The sequence below is a fragment of the Dufourea novaeangliae genome, unplaced genomic scaffold (genome assembly GCF_001272555.1).
Source record: "Dufourea novaeangliae isolate 0120121106 unplaced genomic scaffold, ASM127255v1 scaffold6, whole genome shotgun sequence".
Lineage (NCBI taxonomy): Eukaryota > Metazoa > Arthropoda > Insecta > Hymenoptera > Halictidae > Dufourea > Dufourea novaeangliae.
The window spans coordinates 3,560,008-3,578,387 of record NW_015373900.1 but is presented as its reverse complement, the minus strand read 5'-3'; the positions used below and the strand labels follow the sequence as shown (position 1 = coordinate 3,578,387).

General features: G+C 33.7%; 3 protein-coding genes across 4 annotated transcripts; all 3 read right to left on the bottom strand.

Annotated features, from left to right (window-relative positions):
- Positions 1-1,774: 1,774 nt before the first annotated feature.
- Positions 1,775-7,012, bottom strand: LOC107193605 (ATP-dependent RNA helicase bel). Of its 2 annotated transcripts, none has more exons than XM_015583085.1 (9): positions 6,710-7,009; positions 5,970-6,051; positions 5,154-5,722; positions 4,599-5,071; positions 4,190-4,494; positions 3,783-4,082; positions 3,391-3,711; positions 2,958-3,049; positions 1,775-2,614 (listed from the first exon to the last, which is right to left on the bottom strand). In XM_015583085.1, the coding sequence occupies exons 1-9, from the start codon at positions 6,752-6,754 to the stop codon at positions 2,609-2,611; spliced, it is 2,193 nt and encodes a 730-aa protein (XP_015438571.1). In that variant the 5' UTR covers positions 6,755-7,009; the 3' UTR covers positions 1,775-2,608. The 2 variants fall into 2 exon arrangements, with proteins under 2 accessions (XP_015438571.1, XP_015438570.1); XM_015583084.1 differs by lacking the exon at positions 1,775-2,614 and having other exon boundaries at positions 2,637-3,049; positions 6,710-6,818; positions 6,931-7,012.
- A 451-nt stretch (positions 7,013-7,463) lies between these two features.
- LOC107193484 (60S ribosomal protein L8) lies at positions 7,464-9,123 on the bottom strand. Its single transcript, XM_015582936.1, has 5 exons — positions 9,092-9,123; positions 8,668-8,815; positions 8,322-8,463; positions 7,891-8,204; positions 7,464-7,701 (listed from the first exon to the last, which is right to left on the bottom strand). Exons 2-5 carry the CDS (start codon positions 8,803-8,805, stop codon positions 7,522-7,524), a joined length of 774 nt encoding a protein of 257 aa, XP_015438422.1. The 5' UTR covers positions 8,806-8,815; positions 9,092-9,123; the 3' UTR covers positions 7,464-7,521.
- Positions 9,124-14,856: 5,733 nt separating this feature from the next.
- On the bottom strand, positions 14,857-17,945 carry LOC107193551 (proline-, glutamic acid- and leucine-rich protein 1-like). Its single transcript, XM_015583019.1, has 8 exons — positions 17,801-17,945; positions 17,309-17,707; positions 16,897-17,243; positions 16,649-16,828; positions 16,311-16,575; positions 16,031-16,231; positions 15,678-15,970; positions 14,857-15,577 (listed from the first exon to the last, which is right to left on the bottom strand). Exons 1-8 carry the CDS (start codon positions 17,912-17,914, stop codon positions 14,908-14,910), a joined length of 2,469 nt encoding a protein of 822 aa, XP_015438505.1. The 5' UTR covers positions 17,915-17,945; the 3' UTR covers positions 14,857-14,907.
- Between the last annotated feature and the right edge of the window lie 435 nt (positions 17,946-18,380).

Here is an 18,380-nt window from a genome sequence, read left to right as displayed (position 1 = left end):
ATTTATATCTGTTTGTATAGATTGTAGCTCTTCGCTTTCAATTTGGTGGATTGCAAATTTTGTAAACAAAGGAGAGAAAACACAAAAATATTCAGGATAATAGTGTCCAAAAGCCTCCTATACACGTTCTCTTTCTAGCATAGTGTAAAATAACGCAACGCAATACAGCAAAGCCGTTATGCAAAAAGCTTGCGCGCATACAATAGTACCACCTACGAAACCACATAGACGTTATTAAAAACGTATAGGGGTAACAACAATAATAGTAAATAAGAGTAATAGTAATAGTGGTACTAATAATAATAGTAGTACTATTACGGCAAGACCTACTACTTTCTCGACAGATTCAAATATGTCCAAGTGAACAATTTCTATTGCCGTAAGGAGTTGTACATTATAAGTGAAATGCGATCGATCGATATCGTCACCGTTCACTGTGGGTTCTTGTAATGTTCTTGGCAGGGCCTCCGAGTTGACAAATGAACTCGACGATAAAATCATATTAGAATTTGAAAACGACACGCACCATATGGTCGGAAGCCAACAATATTTACTCGTAACACTATTTGAAAAGTTCTAGTTGAAATAATTATGTTCCCCCCCTCCCATCGCCGAGGGGGCATTCACACCTTGGTCCACGGTCACACGGCATACGATTCACGCACGCGATTGCACTATAAATCTATTAATATAACAGGTATAAGTATGACATGTCTAAAAATCCTGTCAGTTGTCACGCAAATCGAATTTGTACTTTTTCTCACATAGGTTAGGTAAGAATCCGACGTTTGCACAAAAGATATCGACATTCTATAAAGCCCTACCAACATCATCAACCAGTAATGACGCGTTTCGCCGTTCGTCATCTATTATTAATGCGCGTTATATGTTTTCTTTTCGTTTTCATTTCATTCTTTTTTTCTTTTAAGTAGAAACAATGCCCCAAAAAACATGTTTTCAGGACTGTAAGAGCTAGGCGTTTAGCCCTCCCCGATCGGACAACAGCCACGTGGTTTCTTGATGTATTTAACGACTTAATATTCCCGCTTTCTCGGCTCAAACAAACTGAGCTCCCATGCTTTCCATGACATTCAATACCGATTAATTAATACATTTAGCATTTGTATTTCGTTAAATTGTTCATATTTATCAATTCGCTTGGAAATTGAATGTCACAAGATCGTTCGATATCACAGTCGTTTTTCAATTATTTTAATGTTTATGTATTTACGAATATTACTTAGTATGTATATATATCTATATATAGCGTACTGATAAATACAGTTATAAAATATGAGTGCGCGTTTCGCCTTCTTGTTTCAAAGGGCTTGCTTCTTTGTATAATTCTCATCGTTATTTTTCTTTCGTATGTTTCTTTCATTTTCATAAAATTGAACCGACTCTAACAGTGCATGTACGTGTGCTTTTTCTGTTTCATATTGAAGCTTCCTTCTCTGTAACTGCAACCGTATTCTTGTACCCGTTTACATTATTTTTCTTTCACAGTGTTATGCTTTCGTTCTAGAGCACTCGCACCCAATAACTGCGGTATAAGATTTTTTTTATAACGCACCATACCATTTTTACAGGACAACGTCTTCATTACGTTTAGAAATTCTAATTAGAGTACATTAAAAATTCAGGTACAACGAATTATATACCTGACGTGTTTGTTAAACGTTTCAGCCTATTCTCTAGATACAGTGACCAAAGTTTTAAATAAAGTAATACTTTCAATTAAGTTAGAGACAAGCAATAAGTTTACAGCATTCTGACCTTGAAACTTACTTATTGTTAAGAGAACGCGAGATAGAAATACGAACGGAGATTTCTAAAAGTAATCCTAAGACGCAGCCTGTGTCCTTTTCATAATATCAAAGCTTCTCGACTAGTGGAATATTTCACCACAATTCAGTCGATTAAACCATGATATTGCCGGCGCAACGTCGTCTGTGTCTGGGGACGGCAAAACAACAAAGTACCATTCGTCGCTGGACTATAGTAAATTTAAAACAGGAATCGTCACGAAATCTATGGCGATGGCGATGTTATGGCGTATCCTAGGCGTCTAGACAAGTCTGTATGTGCATTACATTAAACAAAAGAATAAAGCAAAAGAAACTAACGATACAAAAACGAAAAAAAAAAAAAAAAACAAAGAAATGCCGCTATCAGGTTAAATCAAACTACACAAGTTACTGGCCATTCAGGCGTAGTAGTACTAAAGCACTTGTGCATTTAAAGCTACATTAATTTCCTCGAATCTAGACGCCATAATTCTCGAAGATACGCCAATAACATCCTTCGAAAAATTTAAATAATGAAGCCACAACGAGCCCCATAGTCTCGACAGGAGTTCTAAAAAATTTTACTAAGTTTCTCCACCTACTATGTGTTGCATCGTCATGTCCTATCTAGGCAATAACGATTCGATTCATTAGTGATTATACTACTTGTGTTCCTCAATACGCACGGCAACGAAACTTTGGATGGATCTTGCATATCTTTGTCTAGTGCCTGACAAATCCTGATCTATGACTCCTTGAATGCTTTCGAAACGAGATCATTGTCTTCCCTGCGTCACTGTCCGAATTTGCTTCCGCCGCTGTTAATGCTGAAATTGCACTTAGGATTTGTCAAACGTTTCGTCGCACGTGGATAAAAGTATTTTTTTCTCATTTTCTTTTTTGTTGAATTGAATAAACAGTTACTTTTTTTTCCGTTCAAAAATTGTAGTGCTCAGGCAGTTAGCGTACGTGATGTGTTTATATGTGATACTGTCTGTCTTTTGTTGTGTATATGTATATACGCGCGCATATACGTGCGTGTGAGTCCGATGTGTGTGTCCGATGTGTATGTCCGTACATGTCTTTCTTACATATATTTGAATTTACGTGTACAATAGTAATAATGATAAAAGTTGAAATTGAGATGTTGATGATTTACTTGTCCCATACCTCCCACCAATCGGTGCCGTTGCTGCTGCCGTTGTTAGCAGAATTATTATGCGATGAATTATTATAACTGCCGCCATAGCCACCGTAACCTCCTACAGAGAAAGAATGGACTCATGTACTTGTGCTCTCTTTCGTTATATTTTAGTCTAATGAATTGTAAATAAAGGACAACATTAAGTTTTACACATCACGTTGAACATAAGAAAAATTAAATTCAAATTTCATACATCAATGTCTACCGATAAAGTATAGAACACCATGAAGTACTTGAGATAGACTTAGATGGAGAAGCGATAACCGTGAAGATATAAATGGGATTTACATATATGTGTGTGCTCAATAGATTTACAGTTACATTGAAACCAATATCTATTCTTAGGTCCGAAACAGCCAATAAGACGTAATATTTCCCATAAAAATAATAAATACTAACCTCCGTAACTGCCAGGTCTATTTAAGGACCCGTTGTTACGAGCAGATCCAGAGCTAGGTTGTTGACGATAATCTCTTGCGCCAAACCCACTAAATCGTCCTCCACCGCCGCCACCGCCGCCACCACCTCCACCTCCTCCTCCTCCTCCTCCTTTAGTACTACTACCCCCAGCTCGTCGAGATCCACCTCCAGAATGTCTTGCTACGTCACCGAACATGTCATCCAGCCACGTCGGAAGTTCTTGGTTAGCCTCGATCAGCAGAGACACCAAATCACGCACCAAATTATGGTTTTTCTTGTTGAAAAATGACGTTGCGAGACCTTTTACGGCAACAAAATATATATTATTACGGAGCACGCATAAGACAATTAAGATTGAAACGAGAACGAACCTAAATTGCCCATACGACCAGTACGACCAATTCGATGTACATATTCTTCGACATCGCCTGGTAAGTCGAAATTTATCACATGTTTTACATGTGGAATATCGAGTCCACGGGCAGCAACGGCAGTTGCAACAAGTATTGGCGCTTTACCAGCACGGAAACGGCGCAAAGCTTCTTCTCGCTCACGCTGTGTTCGGTCACCGTGAATACTGGTAACTGGATATCCCATCTGATGCAAATACTCTTCTAACATATCTGCACCCTTCTTTGTTTCCACGAACACCAAAGTTAATGACTCAGCATCTGAAAGTGTAATGTAATTATTTGTACCACAACATATTGGTACAATACATTATAATCTGTATAATAAACGTCAATTAATTATATATACATATATTTGTGGAACTTACTAGGATCTGCAAAATTGCTAGCCTGAAGCAAATCAAGCAAATATGAACGTTTGTCATGTTCTTCCACCCATACAATTTTCTGAGTAATATTTTCAGATGTAGAGCCTACACGGCCTACAGCTAAAAAGATATAATTGCTAAGGAAATCCCTTGCCAACATTTGTATCTCCTTAGGGAACGTAGCTGAGAACATAAGTGTCTGTCTTTCCCCAGTTGGAGGCATTGCATCCTCTTGGACTATACGTCTTATCTGTGGTTCAAAACCCATATCCAACATACGATCCGCTTCGTCCAATACTAAGAATCTACAACATGAAATTCAGTATTTTAAGTTATATATCTCCAAATATTTTAAATTAATTTAATTATGCCACTTGCTAGTGTATTCACTGGAAAATTATGTACATACCGGCAATTATGTAAACCAATTTTACCCCGGCCTAACATATCTACGAGACGGCCAGGTGTTGCTACAAGAAGATGGCAGCCGCGATCTAGTTCTCGCATTTGGTCTACAATATTTGAACCACCATAGACAACAGCAGGACGCATACGTGATCTGTATGCAAATTTCCTTGCCTCGTCATATATTTGAGTGGCAAGCTCTCTTGTAGGTGCTAATACCAGACCCAGTGGGTACTGTTTACGCTTGCCAGAAGAATTGACATGTGGTGGCGGTGGACATGGCCCACCTTCATAAATCTGATTCAATATTGGCACTAAAAAGGCCGCTGTTTTACCAGACCCTGTTTGGGCACAGGCCATAACATCACGACGTCCAATGATGATCGGTATCGCATACTTCTGCACGGGTGTAGGCTTATCATAACCAGCCAGACTAATGCTGTTCTTTATTATCTCCGTCAGCTTAACCTCGTCGAACTGTTAACAAGCGAACAAAAAAATATATAAACATACATCATACTACTGTTTTGAAGTGTTTCTGCTACAGTTTGAACCTTACAGATGTGATGTGTGGAGGTATATTGTCTCCAGTAGCCTCAACTGGGATATCCTCATATTTACTAAAATTGATACCAGTATTCCCAGTACCAAATAATTCCACCTCCAATCGCTCATCTCTGGAAGTAGGAATCGTCCAATCGATTTCAGAGCCTCTTCTTCCTCCATCTCTGTCGTCTTTCCATCTACCACCACCACCGCCGCCGCCGCCGCTGCTGCCCATTCTATGGTCGGTTTTGCTCTCTTGCCAGCGGTTGTTTCTAGGCTCTGGCCAACGGTCATTGCCGGAGCTAATCGGGCGCTCATGATCTCGATCGCGCTCGGAATTAGAAAATCTGTTATAATCTCTTCCATTTTCTGGACCAGCGCTACGTCTGTTGCGTACACCATAGTTTCCAAAGTTCCCAAAATCGACATCGCGAGAATTTCGTGGTTCTTTATAGCCGGGACCGACTCTGCCCCTATCACGATCCCTGTCCCTATCATGATCACGTTCACCACCCCTATCTCTCTCAGAGTATGATGATCTCGAGTTCGAAGAATGTTGATCTCCTCCAGAAGGTCCGTTACCTATAAATAATCCATACTTCAGGTTTTTTCACAAATATAATTAACTTATGAATACAGTATCACCAAGAGGTTCTACTGACTCATGAATCCTTTCAGTAGTAGTACCTCATTTTATTAAATACTGAAGATTTAAAAACAAAAATTAAAATAACTTCAAGATCATTGTTACATAAATAAACAAAACTTAACTTTTGATGTCATGATAAAATTACATGTAAAATAAAACTCTACTTTAGAAAGTACTTACTTCCGGATTTATTTCTTAGGTGTGGTGGTACGTAGCGACCCCCACTAGCTTGGCGGGAGCCCGACAAGTCCAGACCAGCTAACTACAATGCAAAATATAATCATTAAAATTATAATTATTTGTATATATATATATATATATATATATATTAATGTTATCAGATTAGAATTTTTAAATGATCTATCGAAGGTACAATACAAACAAAAAATGAAAAATTCAACTGAATAATTTTAGAACATAATGGCCATACACTGTTTATATCCAAAAGATCGTTATCACACTGCAATCAAAAATTTAAAAAAACATATTGGAATCTTGGTAAGCACGATTAAGTAGGTTAAAAGTAAGAAAACTAAAAAATGTGAATTGTGCGTATAATGCACCTTATCATGAGAATTTGAACATGATACAAAAGCAACGCGAGAATGCGTCATAGCACGAGGCATGCTGTTCCCAGAATTGGTTGCCGCCATTACAAAGCTGTACGTCACAAACGATCTCGACGATGACCCGAGTCTATAAAATTTTTTACAACGGAAATAAGAAGCGGGATTAAATGATTCGCGTAGATGGAAGTTAAAAAATTATGCCTATTAACGTTCAAATACAATTCCATGAAACAAAAGTTTGGTAATAATACGGAACAATGAAATACTGAATAGGAAAGGAGAATAGAGAAATGGTGCGTCGAAGCAAGGGTTGTCAGATATATGAGAGACGAAATTGTTTTTTTATTTTACCTGCTGCTCTAGACCTGATCCATTCTGGTTGGCTGCATTACTCATATTACTCCGCCTCGGTGCGTATTTTTCGTAGCTCTGCCGCAGAAGCTCTTTAGCTGTTTCTCGCCTAGACAATCACCAAGCAAAAAATTTTAATTGTTCACTCCTTTCCTCTCTCCTTCCGCTCCTTGCTGATCTACGAACGAAACTTGTCGATTAAGTCGAGTAGTTATAATTACAATTTCTGCTTGTCGCTACTTCGATGCAAAGGAAATTCGAAGACTGGCTACTATGAAAGGCCTCTGGCCACACTTGACGTCGACGCAACAAAAATGGCCGAGCGCCGAATATTGCTAGCAAGATGGCTGACAATTTATTTCCGCCGGATATTGCGAAAACTAACAGAGCACACTCTGCTGGACAATTTTCCTGACATATATCATTCCTATTATTCTCACAAAACAAACTTTAAACCTTAGATTTATACTTTATACATGATATAGAAATAGAGTCTGTGAACACATTTTTGTTACCCTTTCAATTTAATCCTAGTTAGTATCTATGTTCAAGGTATTGATAACATCGACATATCAGAGCGAATTGCAGAGCAAGGTTCAGACTTTACTATGGAGTGCCTCCAAAGAACATTCAAAGAAAAACTACAATAGAACACTTGGTAAATTTCGAAAACTCTGAATGTTTAATAGAATCAAGTCAATAATACGAGATATGAAATAGGTATCCTAGGGAATACATAATTTTGTACACAAAGTAACGTTTTTTTTTAGTATTTTTATTTTATATGTTCCAAAATTTAATCAACGTTTAATCTAATCGTCCTTCTTGGTATCGGTTTTTCCTCCTCTGATTCTTCCGGTACGACGCGCAGCAATAAGACCAATCTTACGACCAGCGCTAGTTCCACGTTTAACCGTGGATGCTTTACCAATATGTTGATGGTTACCACCACCGTGAGGATGCTCAACTGGATTCATAGCAACACCACGAACCTAAAAGCATTAAAAGTATTTCAAATGCAATGAACTAATAGTATTAACTTATGGTAAACTTCAAGCTAGCTCAGTATAAAAATGTTCCACAATAAAATGTTCAGGTTTCAAATGTCTAAAAGCATCATTGAAAAATATTTACATTTGCAGTAGGATGTTTATGCTTATTGATATCATTATATACTGTACCTTTGGCCAGCAGTTCCTCTTTGCCTTGTACTTATGATAAGCACGACCAGCTTTAAGAATGGGTTTGTCAATACGTCCACCACCAGCGACAATGCCAACCATTGCTCTGTTGTTGGATGGAATAACTTTCTTAGCACCAGATGGCAACTTCACTCTGGTTTTCTTTGTATCAGGATTATGCGCAATAACTGTGGCATAGTTTCCAGATGCTCTGGCCAATCGGCCTCTGTCACCAGTTTTTTCCTCCAAATTACAAACAATGGTACCCTCAGGCATTTGACCAACAGGCATCACATTTCCAATCTGAAGATTTGCTGAAATATTGATTTCACTTTACTCGAGTATATTGACAAATTTCTAACAGTTTGAAGATTAACATAATTCAACATATATTTTCTATAACACATTCTAAAACATAAACATATATGTACCTTTCTTTCCACAGTACAGGAACTGTCCAGTGTACATTCCCTCAGGTGCAATAAATAATTCTTTCCTTGTCTTAAACTTGTATGGGTCACGGAAATGAACAATAGCTAAAGGTGCTCCACGACCAGGGTCATGAAGAATATCCTAGAAAAAGAAAATAATTGTTATAAGCAAATTACTTGTAATAAGAGTTCCTCTATAAAGCATAAAAACATTTTCAGAAAGAGCCTCTAATGTTTACTTCAACTTTAATCAGAGTAGGTATATTAGTATTCATCATTCATGTATTTTAAATTCACATACGCTTAAAAACTTTGAAAAATTTCTAAATGTAAAAATTACACAAACCTTCACAACACCCTTGATGTACCCATGCCTTTCAGAGAAATCTAGGGAACGAAGTTTAGGTGCTCCCTTTCTCCTTTTTGTGTGGGATCTGAAGACAGACCCAGCTCCCTTACGCTGAGCACGAATTACTCGACCCATGGTTTAAAACCTGCACAAAAACAATTAAATGTGATGAAATACTTGTTCCTTAAATCACCGACATCAACACGAAACGTGACATTATGGCTTGTTACTTGGCACAATATAACCTTAAAACGAAACAACTAAAATATAACACAATTCTCTTTTAACAAAATAAAATACTCATTAAAACATCTAGAGAATCAATTAAAATTCTCTAATCATAATAGTTTTAAACCAGATGCATGTTATTTTTACGAATTTAGGTGGATTTCAAGAGGAAAGAAAATAACAGATCCCATACCAAGTGAACCGATATCAAACAGAGAAAGACGCAGCCGGAAGTCGATCTATCTCGTGTTCTTCAAGTTGGTTGAACTGCATACCCGCCAAATTTCATTTATTTGTTACAAACTAAACTATGCGATAGAAATTCTAGTATGATTGATGAACAATTCGTGTAATCAAGTATGGAACTCGTTAATATATGACAATTTCAATATTCAAGACTTTGTTTAAATTTTATATCATATTCATTGTCCATACTGGTACGGGTTTTATCAATATAGTTATAGATTAGAGGCCAGAGAAGTCGATTTACTGTTTATTTTGGTATCGCTATTCGAAATATACAAACGTGCTTGTAGAAAAAAGAAAACGAAAAAAATTGTTGGTGGCAGATCAGAGTGCACAAACTTTGTTCGATGAACCAGTTGTCTATGTGAAACAAAATAATCGACAAGCACGTATATTTACGATACCCAAGATCCTAAAATAAAGAATATTACGTTTTTAGTTACCTACTGTTACCTATGATTTTGGAAAGTTCCAGTGGGTGAATATCGATTCCAACCTCTTGTCCCTAACCGAGCAGCATTAGGCAACAACATTGTTGGAAGTGAAAATTTTCTCTTTTTGAACGTTTTACGCGATGCTCCCAGATTCTAGCGAATACAATATAGACTCATGGGGGTGATTTTCAGAAGGGTGCGACCTACCAATACGAAATGGGAAATGTGATCAGGAAAAAGTAGTATAATATATGTAGTTGTTTCGAACTAGAATTATATACATCGATGGGTAACATTTGGTAATCATTAAAAATTTCTGTTTATTATTGTCTAAATTATGTCATCCATTTATCTTTATGTTATATTTGTTATCTAAAATATTATCAGCTATATTATCTGAAATTATTTGTCACCCTATGTGCAAAAAGTTAATCACGCTTATATAAGCGTATTATACGCATATTGCAGTAGCGGATCCATAGAGGGCTCCCTGGAGTAATTAAATATAAAAATATTATATCACGTATGCTTGTAAAAATTGGTTTAATGAAATATATATAATTTTACATATTTCGCCCACCCCTTCCTCAAGACATACTCTTGGATCCGCCATTATGTATTTGGAAGTGAAGTAACTCATATGTGATTATTGAATCTTTAAGTATTTTAATTAAAGAAAAAGTCATTTTACTTTATGATTTAAATTCAGTAAAATTAACCAAGAAAATCTTTGCAGTGATCAAGTATTTCGATTTATATATTGGTTTATTAGGTTTATTATACAATGGACTCTTTATATTGCCGCTCGATGTATGGCCGCGCAAGCCACTTTCCTTTCACACGTACTTTTACGTACACAAATATCACTCTCCCACCGCGTTGCGTACGCCGTTTCCTAACCGTTCGTGTCATTGTTTTTACGTTTTGATCTATTTAATTAAACCCGTAAAAACAAGTGAAATTTTCAATATTTATTTTGATTTCTATCGACGTGAAAAAACGATGAACCCTCTTGAAGAAAAGTTTATAATAAAGTCTGAAAAAGATGAGAAAGATATTAACAACGTAAAAGAGTGTTCGTTAAAAATGAAACGTAAAAATATCAGTATTTTAGAGAAGTTGCAGATTATAAAAGAATTTGATGAAGGCACATCGACGAGAGAATTAAATAAAAAATATAATATTCCAAGTAGAACCATAAGAAATTATATAGCTACTAGAGAGAAATTAGAACAATACAGGACTTCCATTCTATCAAACAGTGCCAAAAGAATAAAAGCAACGGCTTTTAATAACCTTGATGAAGCATTGTATATATGGTATAATCAAAATATTAAGTGTGGTACATCACTTACAGGTCCTTTAATTATGGGTAAATATTCGGTTTAATACAGTATTTCTTATATAGTTCTTAACATATTTGTTTATTTTATTTATTAAAGTGATAAATAATGATAAAATTATAAAGTGATTGTTTATTTTTTTTCATTAATTTTCTTATTTGATTTTTTGTTCTTTCAACCAAAACAAGGTATGTTTGGTCAAAAAAAAAACTAAAATGATAATAGAAGTATGAAATATTTGAAATCAGTAAGCTATGTTTATGCAAGATAGATATAACATAAATGAACCTTCTCTTTTACTTTTTGTTTTTCATAAATGTAATAATTTTTCAGCAAAAGCTTTAGAATTGCACCGAGATCTTAATATAGCAAAAGATTTTGTTGCTAGTGAAGGATGGTTGAGTAACTGGAAGAAAAAATATGGTATTCGTTTATATGGTGTTAGTGGAGAAAAATTATCTGATGCAGCTAATTGTAACAATTTTAATGATTTTAAACGTGAATTTAAGAAAACAATACAAGAAGAGCAACTAGATTTGTGTCAAATTTTTAATGCTTATGAAACTAAATTGAATTACAAAATGATGCCAAAAAGAATGTTAGATACGAAGTTCCAGTCTACACCAACAGATTTAAAAGAAAATAAAGATTATGTGACGGTAATGGTATGCAGTAATGCAGATGGAACTTTTAAGCTACCATTGCTTGTTATAGGCAAAACTGCTAAGTGTAGAGCAATAAAAAACATGTCAGAATCGTCACTTCCCGTATATTACACACATCAAAGAAGTGCTTGGATGAATGCACATATTTTTGAAGTATGGTTCAAGGAGGAATTCGTGCCTAGAGTGACAAAATTTTTAACTGAAAAAGGCCTTTCTACGAAAGCTCTGCTGCTATTAGATAGTGTACCTTGTCATCCAGCCTCTGAAATGCTGGCTGTAGGTGATATTAAAGTTAAATATTTACCATCCAACACAACGTCAGTAATGCAGCTGATGGACCAGAGCATAATTGAGAATTTCAAAAGGTTTTATAGAACGTTATTTTTACTCTCCATACTTACAGCTCAGAAAAATAGTATTCATTTCACTGAATATTTGAAATCAATAAGTATTGAGAATGTTGTATGTTGGATGGGCGATGCTTGGGATTCTGTTAAAAAAGAAACTATTTCTAAATGTTGGAATGAATTCTTACAACCTGGTTTCTGGTATGTTAATGTAAATGTAGATGATAATATGACAAATGAGGAAATTTTGTATAATTTTCAAAAACTTTATGAATATGAAGATATTACTTATGATCAAGTACAAAACTGGATTCATTCAAATGATGAAGAGTCAAACATACCAACAAATTCTGAATTGATTGCCATGGTCACACCGGATGATGTTGAAGGTAAATTTCATTTAAAAAATTTGTATATATTTATTAAGATAATGTAGAAATAATTTTTATGAACAAAATTTTAATTGTTGACATTTAAATCTGCCTTTTTGTTCTTAAGTAATTAAAATGTTTAACTTACATAGTACTGTGTCTAATAAGGAAGGCTTTGTTTTTTTAAAAACAGTTTACGTTTCTTATTAAACTAATACTGCAATCTTAAATATTGATAATTTTACAATTTAGATTTCCTTTAATTATTTGTTTAAAAGAAATTTTGTTTATTTCTGTAGGAAATAATGATGGCAAATTAACTGAAATAATAAAGCCGGAAGAGGCTGTGTCAGCAGCCAACACACTAATATCTTTTTTCGAAAAGAATGAATTGTTATCTACAACAGAACTGGCTACATTAAGAAAAGCAAAATATATTGCAATGAAATTAGCTATTGAAAATGATAGTTGTTAATATTTTAAAGTAACAATTATTTGCCATTTTTGCATACATATATTTTATTACGAGAATACAGTACGGAATTATAAAAATGCACATTGCAATACTGGAAGATGAGACAAATGAATGTACGGAAAATACCACCGCATGCACGTGTTAAAATTTCGCGTGTGCTTCCCTACCGGCACAGTCCAGCTCTTACGCAGCCGCTAGAGCCGGGGTTACGACGGCAGAACTTAGCATGGACAGGGCTTCATGCTTTGCCGATTCCGAGAATTTACCTCTCCTACAGCCTCGGCCGCAGTCATGTATGAAGAGTCCACTGTAATTTGAGATATTAGATTCACAATATCAACAACTAAAGTCTAAACAAATGTATGCAGGATTTCTGAATACTAACATGAAAGAATTGCTGTGCAATAATGTTATATTTGACATGAAACTGACAGTTAAGTGGATAGAGGATTACATTGAGTATTTTGATGAAAATCCAAAGAGAATCATTACGTTCGATCATGGCATGGGATGCACTTTTGCTTTAATGCTTGCATTATTTAAATTATCGAGAAATAAATGGAAATAAATATAATGCAACAGTTTCATAATAATGTCACACGATTCATCAATGTGTGTTGTGTATTTTGAAATGGACTTAGGGATCCTTCAACAACTGAACAGTACATCACTTTGAAAAATTGATATTCAATAACTAATGTAATTGACATAGCTCGTTACCTTCGAGCAATACCAGTTGAAAAGTTGATACAAGTTCATTCTAGTTTAGATAGCATTTGCTGCAGTATGGAAGATTTTATTTCTAGTTTATCAGGTTTATTGGGACATGACTCTGTGATTGAGGGTTCTGATGATGAAAGGTATCGTCGACGACAGTTTGTTTACTATTTTACTTTCGTTTAGACTCATCACTTTATTCGTAATTATTTAAGGTCCATTTACAATTTTATTACCAAAACAACAGAAGATTCTTTAATAGCTGGAAACATCCCGCCAATACTGTTATTAACAGGAATACCGATTTAAGGGGTGCAGTGTTTGGTGATTACAGACCTGAGATTCAAAATAAACTACGAATTCTTGTAGATTTCTCGAACAAACGTCTCATTCCAAGATTACAAAGAACTGTTTCTAATTTTGGTACTGCAACGCGTTTTCCACAGGGTACATTCAGTAAGTATCTTGATGTTTTTAAAAATGGTGACGGGTCTGTTAATATTTCTAAAGTAACAGAAGTTATGAAGGATCTTTGTATAATGTTTTATACTTTAGTGTGTACTTACCTTGCCTTTCTTACAGTGAATTGTTGGTCCAAAAAAACTAAAGCTTTCCTAAAAAACTTCCTAGTTGTCAAACACGTTTCAGATGGTGAATGTTCAAATAATAATTTCATAATGATAACAAGATAGTTCATCAAATTTCAGTTTAGTAAGTTATAATTTAAAAGTTCTCAATATTATAAAACATAATTTTAATGATTTTTCAGATATTACAAGTCACGACGATGAGTGAGGTTAATACAAAATTCAATTATTGGAGAGGTAACAGAAACTTTTTAAGAGCTAAATGAAGATAAATGCGTAAAAAACGTAGTTACAAACATAATAGCTGAATTTGCTAAAAATGGGTGACTATATGGCTGAATTCATTTACACTATTATTTCAAAACTTAGCATATTGCAACAACTTGAGTAAAGGGTGCAAGTAATTAGATAAACTGTAAGAAATTATACGAATATTTGTTTCGTAAATGTTATTTTACATATTATAAAATGAGCTTATGGACAGGTCTTACAGAACGATTACAGTCGCCAATATATAATATTTTTAAAACCATTTTTGAAATTGTAAAGTGTGGTATCAAAACGGTTGTACATACTATTAAAAATTTAGTTGCATTGTTTGAAGAAACTACTGTAAGTATTATACCTAATTTTACTATTCTAAAATTCAAATAAAAAATAATATCAAGGAATCTTCTAAGGATGTAAAATTTAAGGTAGCAGATAATATAACGTTTCCAGATGTATTTAGTTTCTGTAAATGATTTGAGTAAAAAAATGTTTAAATAGAAAAATAACAAAAAAACATGTTTATTTTGCATATAAAATATACAAAATGAATATAATTAATCGTTATCTTTTGGTACATCCTGAAACAATTGTAATATTTCCTCTTCTTCGTTTTCATTTTCTGCTGACGAATACTTTGGATCTGCTTCTGTCGTGTTTGAATCGTTTCGCAGATTTTGGTAAACGTCTTTTGAAGTATCTATTATTTCTTCATTTTCTTTAGCAGGATTTACTAATAATGTTGATTGCGTTTCTATGTCTACACTTTCTGATGAATGTTTTGCAACAAGTACCACTTCGGCCTCGTTTAATGATTTGTCAGTTATTTGTTTGGGTCCTACAGTTTCCATACTATTTTCTCGTGCCCTTAATAGTATTTCTTTTTCTGAAGGATTACTTGATACACGTAGTAAATTTTGATATGTTTGTTCTACCTGTAATTCAACTGCAATATTCTCTTTAGTAATCAAATCACTAATATTTGCAGTAGGTTCAACAGATTTATCAAGATCATCTGTTACTTTCATTCTTTTACTTGAAGATGGCGCTGTATCTTCATCTATGATATTCTCCTCGGGGTGAAAATTAATTGCTTTATTTTTTGTATTCGACGAAGACATTGTATCTTCAACTATTATATTTTCAGCATCAAGTGAACATACATCGTCTACTGTCTCAGTGTGTTCTGTACTTTGGTTATCGGCAACAAATTCTTTCTGTATTGTTCTGAAAAATATTGTCTTAAAATTATAACTTTTAACATATTAGAAGATTTTTAATTTTTACGTTCATATTTCTAATAGATGTATATATGTTTCTAACTTACTCTACTTGAGTTAACTGTATAGATGGCGCATGAGGATGTACAATTTTTTCTAGTTCTGCCAATGCTACTTTTGCCTCTTGCATAATGCATAAGTTGTTGTCGCATAAAGCCATTTCAAATATTTCTAAAGAATACTGTGTAGGCAACGGCACTGAGCAATGTGGATTCATTTGCAATGTTCTCAAAAGCCTCAGTAAATGTAAACGGCAATCAGAATTCTCTTTATAAAATTTGTGTTCTGTAGAACTCAGATAACAATCATATAATAGAGGTATTATAATATTTTGTATCGTCTGGAAACATTATCATTCTATCAAATATTTAATTAAAGAAGATGCAGAAAAACAACGAACCTTAACAAATGTTTGCTTTAAAAGAGTTCCACCATTGGAAAATATATTTTCCACTGCCATGAGAGATCCTTTACATACATCTACATCTAGGTAATATTCTTTGCTAGAAGTTAATCCATTAGTCAAATATACTCCTTCTTCATACTGATTATTTCGAAGACGTTTTAATTGTCTTTTTGACAAATTAGTCGTTTTCTGAATCTATAACCGAAGTTTTAGAGAAGTATATTCAAATTTATTTTATAATTGAAACTTAGATCGTCAAGTAACTTGTACTTACGGTTAATAAAACGCGATCTTTTTCTGGCACAATGTCTTTTAATATAGAAGGCAGATATTCATCTGCAATTGTTTCTACTCCTGATAGTGAATGAGTATTCGCTAACCAAGATGTAAGACATTTATAAACAGATATTCTTACATTTCTGAATGGTTTATTGCCACTAAAAGTTATCTGACTTTCTGTAACTTCTTCTGTCCATTGTAATGTTTGAAGAAACAGTTGTAATATTGTTGATCCAAATGGTATTAACTGCTCCTTAAATCTAAATATTTTGAGCTAATAAATTTTAGTTTAAATATTGTTTAAATATTATGTTTATGTAAGTGTTTTCTTACCCATATATTAATGCATCTAAAACATTAAATAAAGCGACATGCAACTGTGGTATGATAACGTATAAGAATTGATTCTTGAAGGATTCAAGATTTTTTACATTTGAAGGTTGTACTGCTAATCCTCTACATATAACTTTCAAAATCTCCTGGGTCAATACTGAATTTTTTTTATCAAATTCACTGCAAAGTATATATTATTAAATAAATAACATATTAAGATATTATGTACACTTTCAGTGTGTACTTACCGTAGCATATAAGCCAAATAAGAACAGAGATTTAAAAACCTTCGTTTTCTTTTAAAATAAGATTCAAAAATACTCTCTGCAGATATATGTGGTAATTCTAGTTTATCCAAAATGCTTACATTTTCTAATTCTACCAAATCAGAAAACAATACATTCATTATAATATGCAAATTATTACAAATAACTGCTTCATGATATAACCAGCCAGTGTAAGTGGGATTAGAAAGTGGTGGTTTAAATGTGCGTTCTGTTGCTTTAGCTAAAAGAGCATAACACCTTGCACTCGCATCAACTAAATTTTTTTGGGTAGAATCAACTTGTAGTAGCACTAGTTTCTTTATGATTGCCTGAAATAATAAAATCTTTAATATTTATTATAAATTTTCGTACCATAGTAAAGAAATTTCATTACCTGGAAACGCTCACAAACTTCTGGATATTGATGTAACAATACAGCAATTAAATAATATACTGAACCACATTTTTTTTCTGTATTTAAATTTCCAACTACAGATATAAGTTGTTTTACATTTTGCGTTGATATTTGTTTTTGAATTTCAGAGATCCCTTTTGTCCGTATAATTAATTGTCCAAGCACTTTACAAGAAATATTCAGTTCTTGTGGGACGCTGTGAATGCTTTCTAATACTTGTGTAGCTTTTGATATCCATAGAATACAATATTTTGAAACAATATCTTTTGAACAATGAGATAAAATCTTGTCCAAAATTACTAAACCATTGTATCTGGTACGTGCTTGATTTAAGTAATTATTGATAACTGATACAATAGCATTTTCTGTTCCATTAATCTGTAATAAAAATGATCTGGGTTCAATATGTTAAAATAATCTTTAACTGAATATAATAAAAAAACTATAAGGTTAGTTTAAATTTCTCTTTACCTGTTCTATATGAAATGGTATATCACCGTTAGAACATATTAAATCTTGTAAAAGTTCGTCGAATTCTTTTGATGAATGATCGTGACAATTAATTAATCCCATTATTGTTGCCATTGTTTTTACGTATATTTATATCACTATGTACACGTTGTTAGCAGTTGTTAGTTCGGTTAGTTCTCTTGGAGAGGTTAGATCACGGCCTGTTAACTCCCATTAGAATAGTATGGTCCAATCATATGGATACTCGACCTACTCTCAGTAGTTTCATTTGCTATCACTAGTTGGCGTATCGAAATTTTAACTTTCCCAATATACATACATATATACATACACATCATTCGATAGTACACATATACATAAAATACAAAAGTGAATGATAAATAATTATTAAATAAATTTATTTATTTATATATATTATAACTTGATTTAACATATGTTCCAGGTGAAATATATGTGGTTAACAAAAACAGAAACAATGTTTAAAAAACAATTTTATTTTCATTATATTTACATGCAAATGAAAAATGATGCATTGCTATTTAAACAATTTACAATAACATGGTATATAAAAAATATGTAC

Excerpts from the sequence above, each read along its gene's own strand:
- LOC107193605 (XM_015583084.1), bottom strand. The coding sequence starts at position 6,754 with ATGAGTAATGCAGCCAACCAGAATGGATCAGGTCTAGAGCAGCAG. Across the intron at positions 5,072-5,153 it reads TACCTCCACACATCACATCT|TTCGACGAGGTTAAGCTGAC; the intron begins GTAAGGTTCAAA and ends GCTTGTTAACAG. Across the intron at positions 4,083-4,189 it reads TAGCAATTTTGCAGATCCTA|ATGCTGAGTCATTAACTTTG; the intron begins GTAAGTTCCACA and ends TTACACTTTCAG.
- LOC107193484 (XM_015582936.1), bottom strand. The coding sequence starts at position 8,805 with ATGGGTCGAGTAATTCGTGCTCAGCGTAAGGGAGCTGGGTCTGTCTTC. Across the intron at positions 8,464-8,667 it reads ACATCAAGGGTGTTGTGAAG|GATATTCTTCATGACCCTGG; the intron begins GTTTGTGTAATT and ends TTCTTTTTCTAG. Across the intron at positions 7,702-7,890 it reads AGAGGAACTGCTGGCCAAAG|GTTCGTGGTGTTGCTATGAA; the intron begins GTACAGTATATA and ends TAATGCTTTTAG.
- LOC107193551 (XM_015583019.1), bottom strand. The coding sequence starts at position 17,914 with ATGGCAACAATAATGGGATTAATTAATTGTCACGATCATTCATCAAAA. Across the intron at positions 17,708-17,800 it reads TACCATTTCATATAGAACAG|ATTAATGGAACAGAAAATGC; the intron begins GTAAAGAGAAAT and ends TTTTTATTACAG. Across the intron at positions 16,576-16,648 it reads TTAGATGCATTAATATATGG|ATTTAAGGAGCAGTTAATAC; the intron begins GTAAGAAAACAC and ends CAAAATATTTAG.